Here is a 24,569-nt window from a genome sequence, read left to right as displayed (position 1 = left end):
ATCCCGGCACAGCCCGGGGGTCCAGGGACGGCCCGAGGATCCAGGGACAGCCCGGGGCTCCAGGGACAGCCCGGGGATCCCGGCACAGCCCGGGGATCCAGGGACAGCCCGGGGGTCCAGGGACAGCCCGGGGCTCCAGGGACAGCCCGGGGATCCCGGCACAGCCCGGGGGTCCAGGGACGGCCCGGGGGTCCAGGGACAGCCCGGGGGTCCCGGCACAGCCCGGGGGTCCAGGGACAGCCCGGGGATCCCGGCACAGCCCGGGGGTCCAGGGACAGCCCGGGGATCCCGGCACAGCCCGGGGGTCCAGGGACGGCCCGAGGATCCAGGGACAGCCCGGGGCTCCAGGGACAGCCCGGGGATCCCGGCACAGCCCAGGGGTCCCGGCACAGCCCGGGGGTCCAGGGACAGCCCGGGGGTCCAGGGACAGCCCGGGGATCCCGGCACAGCCCAGGGGTCCCGGCACAGCCCGGGGGTCCAGGGACAGCCCGGGGATCCCGGAACAGCCCGGGGATCCCCGGAGGGCGCAGCGCTGCCCGTTCAGCCCCGCGCTCCGCCGGCGGCCGCTGACCCGGAGCAGGCGGGGGTCAGCCCGGCCTCCCGGGCATCCGCCGGGGCGGGGGCGGCGCGGCTTGGCCGCAGGAGCCGCTGTCCCGCTGTCTCCGCTGTTCCCCCGTCCCCGCTGTCCCTCTGTCCCCGCTGTCCCTCTGTCCCTGCTGTTCCCCCTGTCCCCGCTGTCCCTCTGTCCCCGCTGTCCCTCTGTCCCCGCTGTCCCCGCTGTCCCTCTGTCCCCGCTGTCCCTCTGTCCCCGCTGTTCCCGCTGTCCCTCTGTCCCGCAGCTGCCGCCGCCGCTCAGCGCGATGCCGCTGCCGCAGGGCTCTGCCCGGGCCCGGCAGCGCACCGTGCTCCTGGTGGGCATCGCCGTGCTGCTGGCAGCCCTCGTCCTCGCCGTCGTGCTGGCCTCCCTGCTGACCCACGGAAGGCACGAGGTCAGCCCCGAAATGCTGAAGTGGAAGGACAGGGGGACCACGAAGAACTTGCAAGAAGTTATTCTGGGAAGATGCTACAACTACATCACGGCGCAGCACCCAGAGCTGGGGTGAGTAGAGGTCTGGGTCAGGTGTCAGGTGAGCAGAACTGTGCCAGCTCCACCTGGCCGGGTTTGCAGGGGCAAGGAGAAATCAGAACTCTCTTTTGTAGAAAAATGTACAACAAACTCGGTGCCCCAGTGTCGGCTTTTTAAGGAAACTACCTGCGGGGGCAATAAAAGTAACACTAATCAAAACGTAATTATAAATGGATTTTACAACTTCCCTAATGCCAGCTGAAATAAAAGCTGAATTCTAGCAGGTTTGAGTACACGGAGGTGAAGCACTTTGCTTTAAAGCTGATCTGCCAAAGTCTGTAATGTGACACTGCAGTCCTGTAACCGAGACTACACAGGAGGGAGGGAAAGGACAAGGTTCAATACAGACTTATAAAGCAGACAGAAATGTTAGAAAAACATGCAGAAGTACCTTGGGGTTATCCAAAACTGTTTTTAGCGTGTGGATATGACTTCTTGAAAAGATCAGAGAGGTTGCGTGGAGAAATAGAGGTGGATCACAATACCAGCTCATCAGCCCCTGGAAACACCTTCCCCCAGAGGTGGCCTTGCTCAGCTCATCACAGCAGGTAGTGCAACACCCCTGGCATCCCATCCCTCATCTCCTGCAGAAGAAATTCCATGGGCCCAGGTCTGCAACAGTGTATTAGAGCTGAGAACTGATTTGCTGATCCCCTTGGCTGCAGAGAAAGGCAAAGTATGAAATAAGGAGTTCCCCGGGCCCCCCAGCAGGTACTGGGGAGACCCAGGATGGGCTCCAGGGCAGCCAGGGTCTCTCAGCAGGGACCCATCCATCCCTTCTGTGGCAGCAGCTGCCCTGCTTTGTCTCTGCAGTGAGCCTCTGGCAGAATTTTCCATCGCCCTGGGCTGAGTGCTGTGGGGCTGCCCCACACCTTGGCCAGGTGACAGAACCATCCTGGTCTTTGTCCTAAAAAAGGCAACCTCTTGTTTTCATGACATTGAGCTGATGAGAACAAAGCTGTGTATAGTTTGCTTGCATTTGGGTTTCTTTTGGCTTTGGATATCCTGCACTGTATGAAAACGCTGATCTGCAGTATTTGAAGGGTCATGTGGAAAACCATGGCCTGAGTACACAGAGACTTTTTCACTCTTTAGTTAATTTCAGTGGCTTTAGTGAGGACAAGGAGGATTCTTTTGTAAATAAAATTAAAAAGCTCCCGAAACTTGCAAAATCATATACATGTTTCTAAAAGCATAAATTAATTCATTAAAGGATTATACACTCAATATTTAAATCTGAAATCTGTTTTCAGGCCTAACAGCCTTTGTTACATGGGCTTGTTTCATTGAAATTGGGGTGCTGAAGATGTGAAAACCACTTTTGTGTGAATGTGCTTTCAGCGACGGCCACGTGTGTTTTCACTGACAACACAGTCTGAATCTGGGCCACAAATATCTCTAGGAATGATTTGTTTAGGCAATCAATTTAAGGACAGTTTTTAAAAATCACAAATCCATGATCACAAGTTTTCTAAAACGTTTGTTAGTACAAAGCACAATATTTTGGCCTATTCATAATCCAACAGTGCTTAATACTTTGTGCATTAAGTGAGCTGTGAGCTCACTTTCTTTCAGATTAAATTACTTCTGTATAGTAGGACCCTTTTTTTTTAATTTTATTTAAGTGACAGATTTTTCTGAAGCATATATCACAGAAGAAGGAAAAACATGCCTGTTTATGTACGTCTGAAATGTTCAGAGGTTTCCTGAATGAAGAATTAAATGCAGATGCTTTTCTGGAAATCAAAGCCAAGATTGCTCATTTCTGGTTGTGCTTAGCTCTGTGCAGCTTGTGTAATCAACCCCTTCTGTCAGTGGCACTTTCTGATAATGACCTGGGTGCCTTTAGACACATCAGAGAGTGGGATCTTTCATCATCATCCCTCTCTCTTTCATTATTAATGTAGGCCTTGGATCCTCTGTTGTATGGGATCTGTGGTGCACTTAATCAAAGAGAAGAGTAGGAGCAGGGAACTGCAGAAACATGGGCAGTCTTGTGAGCTGGGCAAGCTGTGCCCTGTACTCTGCCAGGACTTGCTGCCACTGCTTCCCACCATGAGAACTTCGTTATCTTGGTAGGAAATCTTTTCATTTTCTCATAAATTTGTCTATATTTTGTTCTTTCCCTTTTAATCTTACACTAATTTATATATTTTTTTAAAGATCTGCCTTTAATAAACTCGTGGACACTTCCATGTATTTTTACCTTTTTTTAATATCAGAGTCGCTAAGTTCCACCTTTGATGATATTTTCTGAACATAAAATCTATTCCCTGTGGTAGTTAGTGACATTTACTACATTTTGGAGTGCCATATTTCAACTTGGAATAGGTGGCAGGTTTTGAAGAAAAGGGGGGTGGTTGACATGACAATGGATATTTTTCTGTTTCTGGCTATCACCGATGGCTTTAACAGAGTTCTACAGCCTCCATTTAGCTCTGCTTTTGCATCTGTGTGCTGTAAATCATTTCAGAAGGCCTCTGACATGCTAGTGTGCACCTTCACTACCACAACTCTAATTCTAGAGGATGCCTCTTTGCATTCTCCCTCATCTTACCTGGAGCCCTTTCGCCACGCCCAGCCAGCTCACTCTGGTCATGCTCTTCTCTTTTCCAAGACAATCTTTGGGCTGAACCAAGCCCACAGAGGCCACTGGAAGGCTCTTGCTGTCTGCAGCTGAGCTTTGTGAACACCTCATGCAATCAGATTTTATCCTGTGGATTTGTTTATTCTTCAAATTCATCAAAACTCTGCATTGAACTTGCTCACAAAAGGACATTTCTCTGGTGCTGTGTTACAGCATCTGCTGGAAATAATTGTGTTCAACTGCTTGCATGCCATACAATCCTCAGATTTATTTCTGCTGCTGGCTGACTCTCAATATTTGTACACATGCAATTTCCTCAGTCTTCCTGCATAAACTTTGTCATGACAAAGTTCATGAGGAAGAGGAAGAGAATACCAAACATCTCAATAAAGCACTTTCAGTATTAGTCCTATTTTTAGGAAGAAATGTGGATGGTATAGCAGCAGGCTTTAGGGGGTTTGTTCCCTGCACACAGAGTTACACAGCTACACACTGACAGTAAAGAATCATATTTCTCTTTTGACTTCCCTGGAAAATACTGGCTCCAAAGCAATAATTTGTCACAGCTTGGTAGTCTTACCTTTTTTTTCTACATTAACAGAAGCTAGAAGTTCTGATTTCACTAGCCTTGTAAAAATCCCATGTGGCCATCAGCCTGTATGGTAGTTTGGGCTGAATAAAGCCAAAAGCAGTTTGGTCTGAAGAAACAATTTGACCTCCAATGACTCCTCCTCTCCTTCCCAGTACCAGGGACTCCCTCTTGTGGCTGTCACACCGCTCCAAGTGTCACCTCCAGTCCCACACCCCGCCAGGTTTCCCAGAGTTTATCCCTGGCACAGGCAGGGGTAGGGGCTCAGCGCTGCAGGCTCACCTGCACAGCTCAGCGAGTTCAGCAGATCCCTGCTGGGACCACTCGTGGTGGCACCATAACTCACCCAGCACTCGAAGATGCTGCTTCTGGTGGTTTGTTTGGCACCTCTGTACGTGCTGGGGCAGAGAAAGCAGCTGCAGCCTAAGTTAATTAACTGGCTTAGGTTTCCTCTTCAGCACATTTGAATTGGCAGGCTGAGGTCAGGAACCAGCAGCACTTCGTGACCTGGGGAAGGAGTGGAGAAGCCATGTTATCTAAAAGGTCATAGTCACTAATGCCCAAGGCATAAAATATGCTTTTTTTGGATCTAGAAATAACTGATTTTACATTGGCAGCTCAGGAGAATTTTCATTCTCAGCTAATGACTGCTCCCCCCTGACAGCTGCAGTCACTTGTGGTCTTTAATTCACAGAACCACAGAATGGGTCAGGTTGGAAGGGACTACAGAGGGTCAGCTGCTCCAGCCTCCATGCTCAAGCTGGAACATCCTAGAGCACATTACCCAGGGCTGTGTCCAGAGAAGCTGGCAAGGATCTACTATTTAAAAATGTAAAAATTGTTTGAAGTCAAACCAGCTTATTTTTTGTCTAACTTCTGACAGGAAGAGGGCACCAAGGACACAGACAGAGAGCAGTTTCAAAAACACATGTAACTGCCAGGCCAAACAATGCCACTGTGCCTGACTAAGCAATACAAAAACCTGATGATGAAGCTGAAAATGTAAAACTTCAGTACAGTTTTCATGCAATCTTGTATGGACACAGAATATATTTCCTCCTTAAATATAATTAGATCAACCAATATTGTTTTTATTGTTAGTGGCAAGTTCTGTTGTAACCATTTTTAACAGTCTGTAATTCCATTAAATTTAGTAAGAGTTGGTGCATGTCCAGGAGAGCTCTGTCTCTTGACTGCACAATCATGAATGCATTTTGCCTTCCCATTCCTTTGCAGCCTGTGGAGATGGAGATATATTTTGTGAGAAAGAACATATATGGACCGTGGTTTTATGTGAGATACTATTGCATTCACAGCATAATTCCCTCCTGAAAGAAATCTGGGGTTTGTTGTAGGCTTACTTTTGCATTTTGCCTTCATGCTTTACTAGGCATTTTTAATCTAATTTCTTTGTGTTTGTTCACTGATTGTTAATGCTTTCACATCAAGCATGGTACTAAATAACCATGATTTGATTCAGTGTCACAAAAATCCTAGGTTTCTTTTTATAGCCATGATATTATACTGAAACTTACCTAAGGTTTGTTTTCTCATTGAGAAAATGTGCCTTGCATGAGAGAAACCATTACTGAACCAGTCTTCTGAAAAGTACAAATTACTACCCAGTTGTAATGCATTAGACCCTCTTAGAGTGCTCAGCAGATTTCTAGAGCTCCCTAGTTTGATATCCATCAAACTGCAAAGGACTCAGTGTTTCTTTGTTTGTAAGAATACACTTCCTAAAAAAATCTGTTGTCATTGCTGTGCCATCTTTTTTGGTGCCAGAGCAAACAAAAGGCTTTATTTGCACTGCCTGTGGAACACGACACAGGGGCCTGGTGACAAGCTGATGTGACCCCTCAGTGTGCCCTGGTGCCAAGGGCCAGCAGTGCCTTGGGTGCACGAGAAGGAGCATTGGCAGAGGGGGACAGAGGGGACCTTTCCCTCTGCTCAGCCCTGGGGAGATGTGGCTGCAGTGCTGGGGCCAGTTCTGGCCTTGTCAGTACAAGGGAGTCAGGGACACACCTGGAGCACATCTAGTGAGGGACCATGAAGGTGACTGAAGTGTCTGAGATACAGAGAGGGGTTCAGAGCCTGAGACTGTCCAGCCTGGAGAAGGGAAGGTTCAAGGTGGTAAATACCAGCTGAGGGGAGTAAAGAAGGGAGAGTCAAGCTTTTCTCAGTGATAATTAGTTGCAGGACAAGAGGCAATGGGCATTAAGAGGCATTAAAGTACAGAAAATTCTATTTAAACATAGGGGAAAAAACAGGGTTTTTTTTACTGTGAGAGTGATTGAAGACTGGAACTTGACTGGAGACTTTGTGGAGGCTACATCCTTGGAAACATTCAAAACAAGACAGATCCTGGTCCTGAGAAACCTTCTCTGAGACAGAGGTTGGGCTAGATGATCACCAGAAGTGCCTTCCTTTCTCATGCTGCTTCATTTCTTAGGAATTGCTTTTAGACTTGTAAGAACTCCACTGGGAAACTAGGACAAACAGCAATGAAGAAATGTTTTGGCTCATCTCTAATGAAAATTGTTTTGATATTTTGTTCCTACATCTGGTTTGTCTCTCAGCATTAAGATGGGCACTGTATCATCATAATAGCACACTGCTTATTAAAATACCCAAATCCTAACATTTGTGTATGCTGTTGAAGTTCCCCTCCCTATTTCACGTGCTTGTGTGCTGATTTTAATACCTTCTCTGTGTTTTTATTATTCTCTTTATTATATGAAACCTGCATTGCTCTGCTTTTTATTTATTCTATCCTTCAATGTTTATAACAATATTTTCTTTTACAACTATTTTTCCCTAAGTTGTATACGAGTGGCTTTGACTGTTCTTGTACTTTCTTGGGAGCAAAGATTTCATTATAAATATTAACAACTGTTTGACTCCTACTTCAAAGTACACATCTATTGAAATATGCTGTACTGAGCTTCAATGGGGAACTGGAATGAAATGTTTAGTGGGCACAAATGGCCAGTGATCAGTACTTGAGGATATAGAGGTGGGGCTACTGGCTCTGGAGCTTGTCTCTCTAAAGAGTCCTCCTGCTGTTTAAAGCTAGTTCCATACTATGGGCTGTAAGGTAGGACTCAGTTTGGGTTTTGTTGTCATCTCTTTCTAAAGGAAGCTCATTAGAAAGAATTAACTTCCTTTTAGCAAGAGACAAATTCATAGGGCAGTGGGATGCTCTCATTTATTTGTTCTTGAGATCATTAATCACCAGCATATTTATTTCTGTTCTTCTGGAGTATAAATGCCTCTGCTGGGCTGTGAAAAGCCATCGAGTTCTGTGCAAAGCTCAGGCTCAGTTCTGTGCTGAAAATCTTCCCTCCCAGGCTGTAGCTCCACAGACAACCCAAGGTCTGAGCATCCAGCAAGGGTAGTGGGGAGATGTCAAAAGATACTTGGTCTTTTGTCCACGGCCAACATCAGTGTACTGCTAAGGTACAGAAATCTGAGATCTGAATTTATCTCTCACTTGACAGCCAAATGTCAACTCACCTATCAGTTTTCTATACTGAGTTTTTATCATATAAAATTGTTATTAAATGACTTCATATTTCTCATCTACACAAACTTTTTTACATTAATTTGACAGTGTATAGATATTTAATGGTTCTTGCTGCAAGATTCCATAGGATTTCAAATAATTTTTCACATTTAGGTTAGTTTACACATATTGCATCACTATATTAAAATATCCTCGCAGTCAAAATGTCCTTTGGTTTTAATTCCAGATACTAGAGAGAATATTATTCTGTCTGTGGTGATCTTCTACATGTTAATCAGAAGTATTTGCTGATGAAAAACTTTTCAACTTAGTTTTCCACTGTAACTCTTTGCAGCTATTTAGTCATGCACAGTCAGTTAGCTGCCTGCTCTTTACATTTTCTCTTGTTTATTGATTTTTTTGAGTTGACTCTACAGGGCAACGTCTGGTGGCTGACTAAATTATAGCACTGCCCTCGGATTGAAATTATTAAATGTTTTTATGAGCTGATTGCTGTAAAGGGGAATACTGTTCCATCCCACTATTCCCTGCTTCTGTTCTTCTATAACATCTGTGGAGATCTCAGTGAGAAAAACCCCACACTCAGAAGTGATATAATTCAGCTGCTAAGGTATGGTTAAAACTCAAGAGCAGTTTAACACCTCAGAGTACCATGAAGAAATGATCTCTGCTTATCCATAGGGATAGAAGGAATAGATCCTTTTTCCCTCTAGGGTCAAATGAAAGTCTGTCTCAAGTGTCCAAGGGAAAAATCATGCTAAAGATGCATTCTGTCTTCCCAGGGATGACCACAAAATGAGGAATTATGAAGAAACTCACTCACAGATGTACCAAAGCTGTTCTCTTGTCTGTGTCCTGCTGATAGAGCCCATCCTCGAAGCAGGAGCTTCTCCCAAATTACTGCATTTATGCCACATTCCAGCAGCTTTAGTTCTATTAAAAACAAATAAAGAAGCAAAACAAAACACAACAATGTGCTGCAGGTTCATGTTGTGGGTGGGAAAAAGTGAAGGTGCATTAAACCATTGAGTATTTCCCTGTACATACCTTAATTTGGGTCCCTGTTACAGAAGTGTTCTTAGAAGTTTAATTAACATTGAAACTCTCCTGCCAATACCCTTTCTGATCAAGGGGTAAGATGTCAGCTAAAATTTATTCCCTCTGTGTCTGCTGATGATGTGGCCCTCACTTGGAAGCTTAAACTATAGAGCTACTATGACCCTCTGTCAACATGTAGTCCAGGTGAGACTTCTGCCCTTCTGGGGGCTCTGTTCCACTTACCGAGCATCTCTGCAAACATCACCTGCTCTAGCAGCTTGTTTTTCAACCAGGGAGGCTGAAATCCAGGCAGCAAAACGATCTGCTTGTGTGGATGAGCCCTTCACTGGTTACAGCTGCCACCTCTTGGCTCAGCCCTTCCCAGAAGGGTGACAAGGCTCAGTGTTGTCCTGCAGCAGCAATTTCCCACTCACATAAAATACTCCAGGAGCCATAAACCAAAGCCACAAATACTCCTGCCCTTAAAACCTTCTTATTGCTGCCAGAGGTGAAGGACTGGTGTGCTGAGGAGCTGTCACTTGCTCCAGGTCATTCACTGTCCAGGAGCACACAAAGCCGTGGGCTGCACTCAGCAGCAATCTCATTTAGGACTCCTTTTCCCAGACCTCCAGGCTCCTCATCTTTGCTGTGCTGAATTTAATTGCTCTGCCTACAAGCAGCCTTTCCAGAAGTGATGCTCCTGTGAGGCAGGGCTCTGGATCTCCCTCTCTATGCTCAGTCACTTCCTCCAATGCTTTGTGTACTGACTTTTGAACTATGTAATTAGCAGAAAGCAAAACTTACCAAACCAGGCTGCCAAAAAAATCAAGCATGTCATTTTCATGTTGACAAAAAAATCTGTTACCATGAGTGTTATGGTGGCAGACACTTTGCAAAAATTAAACTAAATGGAAAATGAAAGGCTTGTGCTTATCGAAGACACTGAGCTTGGCAGATCTTATTTTCTTCTTTCATCTTTTTCCTTGCTAATTTTCTCCCTCTCCATTATCCTAATGCTGAAACCAGCAGGCATTAATTAGTGTCCTCAAATCCTCAGCAACAACAGCGGCTGACCTCTCTTAATTCGTATCTGTCTCACTTTTAGGCTAAAGACACCTGATGGGAGGTTGGGGTGCTGCAATAACAAGAAGGGAGCCGATCCATTGCGTGCTCATCCCCATTTCCAGCTCCGTGCCCTGCAGATGGGTCGTGCTGGAAGAGCCCCACGTCTTTGGGGTTGCTGCTCCCGAGGAGCTCCTTCTCCCACCTGATGGCACTGCTCTCCTTGCTTTTAGCTCCCAGCTTCCCTCCAGGGAACCACAGCTGCCTGGGCTGTGCTTGGCAGCAGCTCCAAAAAAAAAACTGCTCCAAAGCAGCAGGGAGACACGACAAGGCTGGAATTAGGGAGGGGAAAGCTGAAGAAATAAAACCCCAGAAATATTTAGGGCAGAAAAGGTAGCAAAAGGATTCAGAGTTACAGAGGGCTTCCTCTCAACACAGGCATAACCATATCATTGTATACTAATTGTATAATTGGTCCTTGTATAATTTCTGACATAAAGGCATAGCTACACATAAGCTCACAGGAAAAAAAGAGATTGACTAGAGATGTATAAATTTTACTGCTGTCTACAGCCATCACATTTTATCAAAATGCAGCAGATAAATTGACACGGGCAAAGATGGGTCTGTTAGATGCAGAAATGTTGCTACACCATTTAGCTCATTTGATACACATTTTCCTTCTGAGATATCTGTGTTTTGACAGATTAAAACCGTGCCTTAGATCCCCAGAGAGTGAAAACTGGCTTTATGTCTTTAAGGAGCTATGTTACAACCACAAATGTCTTGCTGACTTTTTAAAGAGTCAGATTTCTGAGTGCTCAGGTTCATCACAGCTTTGGCTGGTGATGGTAGCAAATGAGAATTACACCAATTGCAGAGATTTGATCACTCCATGGTTGGGTTCATGGGCTCAGGGGACTGTTCCCAGCTGTAACTTCAGAGCTTCACCACAGGGCCTCAATTAAAAACTCAGGGTGGCCTGAAGACATTGCAATGTTTTAGAAATAAAATTCCCGACCTTGGAAAATCTGATATTGATTACAGCAAAGTCTGTACCTGGCAGAGTGATTTAAAAACATGGACAATCAAGTGGATTGAGTTCTCCAGAACAAAACCTGGAAGTAATTCTTTGCTTGTAAATCTGAAATGGGTCCCATACTTTAAGCATCACTCTCAAATTCTTGAGTAGAAAACGAGACAGAGCCCAAGGGAACACTGCCCTTCTTCAGATGTTTTCAGCATTCAGTGTCAGTCCAGTGCTGAACTGAAAGCAAGACTTTGTTCATGGTGTAACTGAAATCAGAGGGGATGAAACCTATCCTTGATATTATACCAATTAAATCAGTTTCAACTGGGGATGAATTTGCTCTGTCATGTCCAGTTAAAGAAAAAAAAATGTAAAGCAAAAAAAAAAAAAAATCTATAGCAACAGTTATTTACCAGATAACTCAGTGCTATCCCATGCCTTTCAGTGTAAGGATATTCTTTCAAGGTTAGCCAGACCAGTGTATGGATATGCAAGAAATAATGATGCAGAAGCTGTCCATTTTTCTAATATGCACATTAAAATTTGGCTGCTGGGATAGATACTAATGGAAATATTCTTGGCCCCAGCTTTCACTTGATAGATTAATGTGATATTCATATACAAGGCAAATGGATAGAAATGCTCAAATTTATTGGAAAACACAACTTCTACCCCAGTGTAAGGACAAATGGAGGATATGCTTTGAAGTGTGTATAACATCTGAATTTAATAAGGAAAAGTTTATTTGTATCCCAACCCCTATATTGTATCCTATAATGAGTTCAGGGTAGAATCTCTGGCTCAAAAAGATCTTAAGACAAGTTCTTCAGTCCTTGTTTTCCAGAGAAATGTTGCAGTTCTCAAGTTCACAGAAGATTTCCTGTGTTCTTTCTGTTAGCTATTATTTCCTGTTTACCAGTATTGCCCAAACTCTATTCATAAAAATAAAACTTGAAAAAATTAAACACAAATTTAGAGCATATTTATGTTACATATCACTGAATTTGGATTCAATATTTCAGAGTCTATAGTGAAATAACATGCTTTAGCTATTTCAGCATAAACAAAGCTAGCCTCAAAAGAAGAAGTCCATTATGCCTGAAGAGATAATATGGTGTTTGCAGATAGGATGTAGAATTAGTTTGTATGCAACCCAAAATACACAAACAAATGCCAGACAAAGAGAGAGGCCAAGGCCCACAGCAGTGTGGGACATAAGAGTATATTCCCCATGGACTCCAGAATTATCTGAATTAGGAAAATTTAATTAACTAGTAGAGTGAGGATCTCTTTTGTGGCCTTTCTTTCTTCTGTAAATCCAGAAGGAACACTAAATCAACACATTCTATGGCTTGGGAGCAACTTTAAGGGAAAAGTTTGTTTCTCAGGCATTTGTTTTTTGGGTTCTTTTGGCAAGGCACATGTTCTTGTTTCAACCTGAAGCTGTTCTTGCTGGAATTTTCAGCCTGCCACATGCCAGCAAATTCTCATATTGTTTCAGAAGGCCCAGAGCTACAGAAAGTCTCTGCCCTCTCCTCTGCTCAGTGTGAGTTAAATGCTGCACACCAGACAAGTATTTTCTTTCTGTGCTGGAAAAAGGTCAGGTGAAAATTTATTAACAGAATCTACCTCAACAGTGAGACTGGGAAGAATGGCACATCTTCCTGGAGCTGGGACTTACAGGTCCTCAAGCCTTCTCACTGCTTATCATATGTAAACCAAAACTACAGTCTATGTGCCTGGTAATCTCTTTAGGGTGTGAGACAAAACTTGTGCTTCATATCCAAGAAATAGCTTTCCAGTGGCAAACCAATGATTTATTATTCATTCATAAAAAAATGTTATAAGTGAGGACAGCAAAAAGAAAAGGTTGTTTAGCTTTTTATGTGTTTTTTTTTACATTGATGATCTATATTTTTATTTCTTAATCAATGCTTGAAATTGCCTAGTTTCTATAAAAGCCCATCTTCATGACTTACATTCCTCCCTGTGATACACCTGGCAGTTCCACAGTGATCAGCAGCTGTGGAAGAGCCTCCCCCACTTGCAGGCTAAGACCTACCAGCTTTTGTGACATTAAAGAGGCAATTTTGCTCTGTTCTGCCAGGACTGTACATAAAGACTCTTCTTTCATGTAGTGGAGGTGTTAACACACATCATGCACTGCTAAGTTTGGTGCCTTGAAAGGATGGAACCCTGATTCTTTGGGTTAGTGACTCAGCAATCTCTCTTGGCATGATCACAAACCACCTGGATGGTTTCTTTGTGCCTTCATGGCCATGGCTTGAGTCTAGCAGCAGAAATGATTTATATTGTGTCTGTCTCCTAGCTCTCTGCTTTGGAAAAAATAAAAATAAAAAAAGAAAGGTTTTTTTTTATAGTTTCTTGAAAAATATTTTGTCTTCTGAGACCAAGCATAAAAACTTTACTATGTGAAAGGATAGATCACCAGGTACCCTGATGTCTTATTTATCAAGAGTTCCGTTATCATTATAGTGCAAGGATTCTATATCACCAGAGTTTCATACCTCCTCAATGTTTCTCACAGGCAGCTCCTCTAAGCACTGACTGTTCCTGGTCCTTGCAGCAGCCATCTGACCCCAGAGCCCACCAATCCACTCTTTTATACCACTGTTCTTATTGGCTACAGGTGTGGCCTGTTAAGATCAGGCCTGCTCCTAATCTTTAGTAATTGGTGCAGCTGCCACTCTTTAGGGGATAAGATTACATTCTGTACCACCTTCATTTACCCATACTGTATCCCCCTGCAGCACCCAGCTGTCACCTGGGGCTGTTAATGCTTTTACATAAAGCAGATTTCAGGAGTAGCTTAAAAAAAAAAAAAAAAAGAAAATTAAAGGTCTGCCTGGAGTCATTTGACATATTAGAAAGTGTGAGCCATATAAATGTTTATGAGATGTGTCTGTGCTTACAGCCAAGCTGTACAAATTTTCTTTATGATACCATTGACTGTGCAGAGCAAAGGGGACAGCTGCCTATTCTCTAATGTCACCCCTCCATCTGCAGGAGCCCTCTCTTTTGGATGATTCAGTGTGTCCATGTTGTAATCCTTAGTGGCAGCAAGAGGTATTTACAACTGCCTAACCTCTAAATAAAATACCAAAGTTTGGAGTACGGTCTCTGGGCTATTTATGCTTTGCAGACAGAGAAATGTCCTCCAGGAGAAAATTTAATACACCCAAGTCAACAGCTGAAGATTAGTGCATAAATAGAAATAATCTTAGGTCCCAAAATGCTAAATCTCCACTTTTGTTTTAGATAAAATTACAGATTTTTTTTTCTCTAGGATCAAACTCTCTGCAGGGACAAGCCATCTTTTTGGCTTGCTGTAGCTGAGGGGACAGTATCCTTTGACCATACTTTTAAAATGTACAACCTATAGTCTGAGAAGCTATTTACTTCTCCTGAATAATCAAGAATATGTGAATAATGAAGACATTTGATCTTTTGGTTATGTAAAATCAGCACTGATCATTTAAGGGGTAAAGATTTTTTTAAGATATTGCAGTAAACTAATTTGAAATGCAGGAAGAGAGGTGATTTTGAGCTGTTCTTTCCTCAGTATATACTTAATCTGCTGAAGTTACTCTGCTTTGGTAATGGATCATGGTGCCTGAGCATAGCTGGAATTCTTCTAGCATCTGATCCAGAGTGTTTGACCACAACAGAGAGAGAGCCTTTCACAGGCACAAATACTCATAAATATTTATTAACAATGTTTAATCTTTTGGCAGAGATAAGGATTGTCTAAAAATATGGGAATCATTAAAAGGTGCCTTCATTTACAAGAACCCCTGTAACATCACACCAGAAGATTACCAGCCTTTGATGGAGCTGGCAAGTCACCCCATACCCTGCAACAAGGTAACACCAGTGCAGGGTGGGCTGTGGTGGGAAGCCAGGTCTGGGCAAGGGGATCTCACCCCTAACAGCTGGGAGGGTCTGGAGGTTGAGGGGATGGCATTTTACTTTTGCACTTACTGCAACAGTCCTGCAGCTGCACCTTTGGGCCCCAGTAACCCATCCCTGTGTAAGGCTTGCCTCAAGCCAGGGTCATCCAGGGAAGTGACAGGGATGTCCCCATTCCCTGAGCACGTGGGTCTCTGTAAGGAGCATTCCACCATGCTGTTGGAGGGACACTGCTTCCAGAAAGCTGTTCTTACATGTGCAGCTCAAAAGCAAACAACAAATTTGGGAAATATCCTGTGAAAACTAGCCAAACCTTTCTTTCAAAATCCCTTAAAAGCTGACCATGTCCCATGCCACCAAAAAAACAAAACCCACCCAAAATATTCTGCAAACGACAGTGTTCAAATAAGAACTGACCCACTAAGGTGAACTTGCTGCATTTCAATAAAACTCCTTCATTATCATTAACTTTCTGGGTTTCTCCAGAAAAATTTTCTAACCAGCTGTAGTATAGCTATCACTCACCAGACATTGTACCTTATTTCACAGTCACTGTTTTGGAGCAAGACAGGCGACCTCGTTCATCGTTATACAAAATCCAATCAAAATTTCCTTACCTTGGAGGACACCTTGCTGGGTTATATGGCTGATAGAGTTTCATGGTGTGGAGACCCCTCTGCCCCAGGTAATCTACACCTAAACACAATCATTTTCACATCATTTTCTAGTGACTTACTTTAAAATCTTAACTGTCCAATATTTTGGAATTCTGAAAATAGCACCTATTTCTCAGGTTAAATTAAAAACCACAGCTTTGGATGTTATTTTAACACCAAGTTGTTGCTTGACCTAATGGTCACAATCCCCCTTTGCCCTGTGCTTTGTTTGCTTGCTTCTTCCCTGTGGTTCCTATGGGACAAACTGCAGGAATGTCATTCAAGAAGGACCTGGACACATCAAAGTGCTGGGGCAGTGTGCAGGTGCCTTGGGGGGACCACTGCCCTCGTGGCTCCTGGGTTGGTGCTTAAGGCTAGGAACCTTTAAACTGGGCTGGAATTACTGAAAATGTTGGGCAAAGTTTAATTTTTCAATGCAATCAGACAGTACTTGTCAGGAGCCAGCCTGTTTCTCACATTGGGGATTGTGTGTTTTCCCTTCTCTGTTTTCTGAGAATTCTTTGTGATACGGGATCTGCAACTGCCTCCCTGAAAATACTGTGAGCAAACAGGAAGACCTTTGAGCAGATGCAAATTCCTTTTCCTTTCAGAGCCCTCTCCCCATTTAGCCTTCTTGCTTTGGTATAGGGCAAATCTTTTTGCCCACAAAGCCACATGAGCCTTGCAAATATATTCACTCTAACCTTAGCTATTCTGTAAATGTATTTTTTTCTCAGGAATCAACTATGAATCTTGTCCAAAACGAAATGAATGTGAGAGCAACCCTGGCTCTGTGTTCTGGAAAATGGCATCCAAGATGGTAAGATCTGGACTAAATCTCCCTGAATCCAAAAGTGAGGAAAGGCACTAAGTTGAGACATTCCAAAAAATATGATTTTGCAGATTGACTTAAAAGATGGAATAGTAGAAGTTGACAAAAGCTTTAGCTCCAGGTGTTAAAAATCATGGTGTTGGAATCCAAGGTCCCATATTTTTATTATTATAAATGTTATTACAACATTTGATGCCCTTGTAGTTCAGGCATTCTTTTTGTGGACAGAGGCTGAGTGTCAGTGACTAGAACAGCCCTTGGCAGAGACCTGGAGCTCTGCAAGTAATACTCACAATTATAGCAATCACCTTAATTAAATCACAGAACATAAATTGCTACAGTAAAATCTATTTTAGCGTGCCAGTGTGGAAAACAGCACCCAGATTGGCACAGACATTTTCCAAGAGGCTGAGAATCCCCTTGCACTTCCCAGCATAAACCTGGAGAGCACATCCTCCCACATCAGTGCCTGGCAAGGTTCCTGTGATGTCCCCACCCACAGACACATCCAACTCCCATCACAGGAATGAGATCCTGCTAGCCCCAGTTAAGCAATTGGCCTGCCTTTGTTGAATCAGCACTTTACAGGAACAAGCTGCCAGAGAAAAACCTGATGTCCTGTATTACTTTAATTTCACCTGTCTCTCAAGATTTCACCCTTGGTATGATTATTAGCAGATGACTACCCAGGTGGAAAACAAGCATTCCTGTATGCTCCAGTTCTCTTGTATGTAAGAAAAAGTCTACTCATCGTATTAAAAAAAAGATGTTTTGTGAGTAAACTAGGAGTGAAAATGGTTGAGTTCCAGTATCTGTGAGAGATAGAACCACATGCAGACCCAGGTTTGCTCAGCTGCAGGCTTCCTTGCCATGTGAATTCAAGATCTACTAAAACTCATGCTTATACATTTCAAAGTTACACAAAATGAAACTTCCTGAAACTTTGCAGCTCTCGAGATTTGAATTTGAGATGCATTGTTGATGAGGACATGAAAGATTTGATAAGCACAGTCACCTGCATTAAGCTTCTTAAAAACTCTTTGCCTTAACAATGGCTTATATATCTAGCATAGGTACTTTATAGACCTCAGTAGACTTTAAATATTTGGACATGGGTTTCAAAGAATAAAAAACCAGTGATTACATGATACAGTATATTAAAAATCAAATTAAAAAAAAAACCATCAGTGATAATTTTACTAAAATATCAAGAGAGAAAAATCCCAAGCCACAAAAGAACACAGAGCATGAGTCACAAGGAAACAAGTATGTGGTGGTCTGTGTGTCCTTAAACTAGGGACACCTCTGCTCTGGCTTGTCCTTACTTTCTGAGCTAAAGCACTCTGAGGATTACTGTGAGCTCCTACAGACAGCTGCAGCTGTAGGGCTCTGGAAAGCCCCATAAAACTGAAACCAGACAAGCTGCTGTACCAGTCCCATGCAGCCTTAGACTGCCAGTTCATAGCTGACTAATGAGGATTTACACAGTTTTGCCATAGCCTTCAGAGATGTTTCTTTTTTTTGGCACTGAAATATTCTGCAAAAATATTGTCCAGATCCTCTGCTTGTGTTAGGCAGTTCTGAGGACATCAGTGAATTCTACCAGCCCCAAGTCTGCCATGGCACTGCCTGTAGTGTCAGAGTGCTAATGTCCCTTGCTGTGGTTCAGTTTGCAGAAGCAGCATGTGGTGTGGTTCAAGTGATGCTCAATGGATCAGTAGAAGCTGGAGCTTTCAGGAGCAGCAGGTACTCACTCAACACAAAACCATTCATGTTCCTGTGGGGCTGCATGTGCCTGTCTGCCTGGGAGTCCCAGAGCAGAAGGGATTTTGGTGAACACACCCCTGGATGTTGTAAAGCTGATTCTTTTCACTCCTTCTGTTCAGAGACTGTACCTGAAATCCTTCAGAGGGTGTGGGGGGGATATGCAGGGTGCTCTTACTGCTCAATTGATTATTGCAGTTTCTTTGATTTTACTTCACTAGGCTTGGCTACCTGGCTGGAAGTGCAGTCATGAGTAATATCAAAATATGAAGAATATTCTTTCTGGGGGGACAGCCATGGTTATTTTCCTGGCACCAAACCACACCAACAGCCAGGAAACTGAACAAGAGAAGAGGCCAAAACTTCAGCTTGTTTCTGCCTGCAGGCAGTTTCAAAAGTTCTCCTGAAAGTGAAATAAGAACGAGGGGGACAACATTTGACCATAAGGCAATTAAATAGTCTGTGACAATCCATTGGCAAGAGAATGTTCTCTCTGTCACAGACTGCAACAGCAGAACTAATAAGCACTGGTATTTAGGGAGCATACACCTTTCTGAGATAACTAAGAGAGCTTTGCTCTTTTATGTTCCATTCTCATTTTTAGCATCTTTGGAAGTATTGAGATCTTTAACCTGGATCCAGATAAAGTCACTGAAGTGCACATTTGGCTCATGCAAAACATTGGTGGACCTCAAAGGTAAGTCACAGTGACGAGCAGTGTGGGGAAGGCACAGGGCACAGCTCAGGTCTGGCAACAACACTGCCTTAAACTCATGAAATCTCCCTTACACTCACTTCTAGGTGCTTACTTTGCAGGGAAAAAATGACATTTTTACTGTTGTTTCTCCTAGTATTTTTCGTAGGTACTGCTGAACAGTTACAGGTAAAACACAATGACATTTTCATTGCTTTCATGACCTTTAAGTTCCTTTCAGCTCCACTGAGGTCCACAGACCTTTGCTATGGGTGCAGCACTGCAGTCAGAGACCAGGCTATGTCTGCAAGGATAAACATGTCCAGGTATCCATCCAAGCATGGATTTGTTTGTCCACAGGAGTAGTATAATTGTGCTGAGCCATTTTTGAATGACAGATCAGGTTGTGGAGTCTCCATCTATGGACATACTCAAAACCTAACTGGGACCTGAGCAACCTTTTCCAGCTCATATTGGTTTGATCTCAAGCAGTCTCCTCTAACCTAAATAATTCTGTGATTTTTAATAACAAATCTGTAGTTGAAATGCTTACCATGGAATTACTGATACCAGAACAGCAACCTCAAAGCACATCTGAGCTTTTCTGAGTGATGTTTTTCATCCCATTCAGATTCATTTGCAGATCTGCCACATTTGAAACACTAAGCATGAGGCTCTGTGCCTTTGACCCCTCCTTTCAGAGCCAGTTCTGTGGCCATAATGCCCTGCCACAGTTTTTCCCATTCTTAATGACGTCCACGACAGAAACAGCAGCTTTGGTGCCATGGATCAGGAGGCTGTGATGGTGCAGAGCAGCTCAGGAAGGAGTGTGGACCTTGCTCAGCCTGCCTGACTCTCTGACACAGCTCCAGCTCGTGTTGCAGCCCCTCCCTCAGCCCAGACACCCAGAAGTGTTCCCTTTCCACGTGAGCTGACACCCCTGCCATGGTTCACGGTGTGCATCTGTCCTGGGGTCAGCACACCAGCCTTGCTCTTGTGGTCCTTTGCATAAAGGTTTGCTGGAGAAAAGGACACTGAGTAATCTTTACATCAGTTTCCCCTCACATGGCACTGGATCCTTTGTCCCATGATTTCCCAGATCAGGCATTTTTGCTGTGCTCCCCATCAACAGCTCCAACAAGCAGTGCCCTGCCAGCCCTCTTGCTGGGCACATCCTCCTCCTGTGACAAGTTCAGAGCAATTTCCTTTTCATTTTCTACTTGCTTCTAAGGAGAGAGTGGGGGGTAGCCCCAGTAGTGTGCATTCCTTGTATCTTCTGATTTCCATTCCATGTTGAATCACTGATAACTTGTCAAGTCTAGTGAACAAAAAAGAGCTGGCAGTGCTCTCTGCTAATGTCATATGTTAGGAACTGGACTTGTCCCCAGTAGTAGAAGTGATTCCTATACTCTGGATGAGGAGATGATTTTTACCTTGAGGTAACAAGGCTTTTGCTGGGTCTCTGTCTGTGCCTATGACATTTGTCAAACCTCTCACTACAGCTTTGGGGCCCTTGGGCTATTTAGTTAAATTAAACAGAAAGATCTTGAAGTCATGAGTGCTACATGCTTCTTGAAACCTTTATCTGGATGGGAAAGAAATACACAAGTTAGGGCTCCTACCAATGCAAAAATGGTTGAAACATCCACTTTCCAAACAGAGCAGCAGCAGCAGCTGTAAACTGAGTCAAACATACAGGAGGTGCTCATAGCCTGCTCCATCCCCTGCTTTCTTATCAGTTTCCTCCTATCTCACTTCCTACCTGGGACTTCACTGCTGGCTTTCATGGTTGGCCTTTTCTCATCACACAGAGGACTTGACCCTTCTGCCCTTGGACAGATTTCAGTAAGCCTTGTATTGTGCTGCTGTGGAAGCACCAGCAGCAATGGAGCAGTTCTGGAGCACCCTGAACTGGGAATGGGACTGAGTGATGTCCCACAGATGTCCTGCTGCACAAAGCTCTCCTGCAAGATGCACAGCTGGACATCACATGGACATCACAGAGCTTCTGCCAGCAAGGCCAAAGCTCCACAACCCCACTGGGTTTCCCAGCACATTAGCAACCAAGCTTCTAAAGCATCTTCCCTCTAATAAAGCAGTGCCATAGTGTGGAATTCAGGTGAGCATTTTGTACACACAAGGAACACCAAGTAACTGAAATCTTCTCTCCACAGTGAATCCTGCTCAGGCCAGTCCATTCAGAGGTTAATAAGCATTTTAGAAGAACGAAACTTTAAGATCATCTGTGAAGACAATTACAGGTAATTATCCTCTCTTATTGGTGATGACTTTGCTAACATAAAGCTAATACTGCAGGTTTACATCCAGCTAGAGCAGACTTCCTCCTTCCTGCCATGACATCCCTCCAGTGGGGCTGGGTCCTTCTCAGGGGCTCCAGCCAGGCTGGCTGGGGCTGGGGCTTGCTCTCCTCCCATTGAGCAGGTTCAGTTGTTTCCAGGAAGGGACCAATCCAGCAATCCAGCCACCAGATTTTCTTCTGACTGGGCTTTTACCTAAAATACTCTGAACCAAACAGGCAGCTTTCCTCCCTGCTGCATACAGATAGCACAGGGTGCCAAGGATGGTCCTTACTTCCTTCACCATGGTTTGAGCATGCTTTCTGTCCTGCTGCTTTGTCAGAGACTGAGGCATGAGACATGATAAGCATTACTAATTACTGTAATTTACCATTGTCAGGAGCAAAAAAGAGAAGTCTGTGAAACAGCAGCCAAAGTCCTGACTTGCCTGAAATCTCCAACTTCCTGATGAGGAAATACAAAAACCAGAGACCCTTTATCCCTATGTGTGGGTTCAGGGACCTTCACACTGAGCAAATTTTTTCTTTAGAGACATTAGAAAAGTGGCAAATATTCAATATTGCTCATATCTTATCTGTCAGGAAGAGCTTTTCAGTGTCAAGGACTCATACTTGGATAAGAACATTTCCAAAGTAAACAAAGATTTCTATGAACTTCTGGGTTTGTGACAATAGTTTAAGTAAGGAAAAACTGGTCTGCAAAGGAGACAAATGATAGGTCTTTAAGTCTGAAGGCAGAGCAATATATTCCTGTCTGGGTATTGCTGAACCTGATTAATGGGTGCTCTGCACTTTGTGAAAAAATTAGCTCTGGTGTGGAGCATAAATCTGCCAAAGTGTGTGCTTACTTTCTCTTTGGGTAAATGGAACCTTTAACCAATACTCCCAGGACCTGTAAGTAGGTACAGATTATTTCAGCCTAGGATGGGGAGGGGAAATATATCACAGCTTAGAGCCCTTGTGGCCCAGCACAGGGAGGAACCTGACCCTCATTGCTGTGTCTCACAACTCAGGGCTGAAGGTAAAGTGACAAGTAGGGCTTTTTGTCAAAGTTCAACTAACACATATGTAAACAACTGGGTTGAGCAACACAGACAATTAATTTTGCTATTGTATATGCAGAATAATAATAAAATAAGAGATGTACAGGTAAAGCCAAAGTTCAGGATAGACTGTGTAAGTCTATGGCAAACAGAGCTGTGTGGGTCTGTATCAGCTGAGCATCTGCCTTTGCATGCCATGTGGCAACTGCTGCTGGTCATGGTCTCTTGCTTTTGTCCATCTCAACAGTATCTTCCAGAAGTAAGTTTAAAAATGGATTCAGTGGATGCATTAGAAAAAAAATCCCATCATATGTGACATTCACAGCAACAGCTTTCTGTTGTAGCAGTAGGGTTTGCCAGTAAGTAAGACAGATGGTGAACTTCCAGCACGGCAGGAATTCCACAGTCTGTGCAAGAGATCTTTCTTCTTTTTCTTAATTATTTTTTATATTTCAGCATAGCTGACATGCTGTGAGGTCAGATCCTACTTTGGTTTGTACTGATTTGCCCTTGTCCCTAAAAAGACCAAAGTTACCTTTCTGCAGCAAGATCAAAAAAAAAAATCCCCTAAGAAAATCCATCTGCCTAATAAGCATGGATGTAACATGCACTTTGATTTTCACATTGCATTCAGTAACTGTGAAGTAATTCTGTTCTACTTGCAAATTGATTATTAAATATTTCTTTGTCTTTGTGTCTTATTTCAGGCCCGTTCAGCTCCTTCAGTGTGTGCATAACCCAGACCACACAGACTGCAGGCTTTGCACCAACAGCTCAGCAATTCCCTGAAACAGAGTTCTCTGTGCTACTGAAGAATTCCCTGACTTGTGTGCAAAGCTGGAGAAGATAGATGTGGCTGCATAGCTGAGAGTGATAACAGTAGCATGGTGTGTGCTGAGTCCATAACCAGAAATCCTTGCTGTGATACTAACAGCCAAATAGCAGGAGATGGTACCTGAGCTGTGATGCTGTGCACACACACACACACACACTGTTTCAGATGGACTGGGGCTGTGGTCAGCAATTGAAGGCAGATGCTTTGCCCTGGTTTGCTCCCTCCTATACAGCTTGCCACTGGCACAGAGCAGGGATTCCCTGGGGCATGCACAGAGAAGAAAGAGACTTTCCAGGATAGGCAGAACTTGCCTAGATCAGTGCTCACCTTCCTTCCTGCTGAAAGGTTAAGCAGGAAATGACCAGGGCATGCTACATTGTCCCTGCATCCCAGTGCAAATTTCCCCAGAGGGGAATGTTGCCCATTGGCACATGGTATAAATCATGGCTTTCCCAGGTACTGTGACACTTCTGACCAGGTAAAGCAAGCAATGGAATAGGCAGAGGAGTTCTTGCCTTTTAATGGGTATCACAGTAAGCAGCTGGTGTAAACAGCTGAGCTGAGCTAAGAAAAAACCAGAAGCTCCTCAGAGGGCTGCCTGCACCTGTAAAAACTGCTTAGTATGCAGCTGGGAGAGAAAACAGCGAGGCTGACTCAGATAGCTCCATTAAAATCCTACTGGATACACCATTGCTGGTCAGATTACATTTTGTTCTTAATATAGCAGTAAACAGCAGCCTTCCAACTTTCATAAAAGGTCCCCCAGGCCACAACTTGGCCATGCACTGGAATAGAAACAAACATCAAATGGTTGCCACAATAAGGAGTCTCTCTTGACCTCAGTTTCTGCGGTGAAAGGTGATGCCTTGGGTTGTAGAATTCACAAGCACTGACGTGCTGTGGTGCACTGAAAGAGCAGCTTTCACTGGTTTCCTTTGATTTCTGTTTTACCAGTCTCAAGTGCAGTGTTTATAGCACAGCAAGTGTCTGAGGCCAGCCTGTGGCCACGGCTGCAGTGCCTCTGTCAGTGCCATTGACACCCAGAGAGCAGAGCAGGCTTTGCTGCAGACATGTTCCCAGGTGCTGGGGTGACAGTGTGAGCAGCAGCTGCCAAACCTTCAGGCACACTGGGGTTTCCATGGTCCCACAGGGACAAGGTTGCACTGCCACAAGTTTTAGTGAGTGCCCAGAGTGCAAAGCATCATTATGGAACTGCACAAGCTGGTGTAATTCTGAGCATCTCTAGATAAGCCTCATCTCTTCAATAGCAATAGAAGCCTGCACTGAGCCTGGCTGGACCAACCCAAGACCTCACCCATTATGTTTACATTAAGTGAAATGTATTTTTATTTGCAAGGTGTTATGTAACTACTTAGGTGAACCAACATAGACACAAACCAATACATTCAAATAGGTTATTTCTGACTATCAGTTACAAGTTTCTCTTCATGCTCACTTTTGTACCTCTTCTGTTGCAATATAAAATATTGACTGTAAAATCAAGATCTATAATAAAATTGCTGATGAGAAATGTTCTTAA

At 43.9% G+C, this 24,569-nt stretch overlaps 1 protein-coding gene across 1 annotated transcript; it reads left to right on the top strand.

The window, feature by feature from the left end:
- The first annotated feature begins 700 nt into the window (after window positions 1-700).
- On the top strand, window positions 701-24,569 carry LOC118686549 (ADP-ribosyl cyclase/cyclic ADP-ribose hydrolase 1-like). Its single transcript, XM_036382820.2, has 8 exons — window positions 701-1,099; window positions 14,714-14,843; window positions 15,438-15,573; window positions 16,282-16,364; window positions 18,046-18,122; window positions 18,745-18,837; window positions 21,009-21,095; window positions 22,902-24,569. The coding sequence occupies exons 1-8, from the start codon at window positions 861-863 to the stop codon at window positions 22,981-22,983; spliced, it is 927 nt and encodes a 308-aa protein (XP_036238713.1). The 5' UTR covers window positions 701-860; the 3' UTR covers window positions 22,984-24,569.

The sequence above is a fragment of the Molothrus ater genome, chromosome 4, assembly GCF_012460135.2.
Source record: "Molothrus ater isolate BHLD 08-10-18 breed brown headed cowbird chromosome 4, BPBGC_Mater_1.1, whole genome shotgun sequence".
Classification (NCBI taxonomy): domain Eukaryota; kingdom Metazoa; phylum Chordata; class Aves; order Passeriformes; family Icteridae; genus Molothrus; species Molothrus ater.
This window is presented reverse-complemented; position numbering and strand designations above follow the sequence as displayed.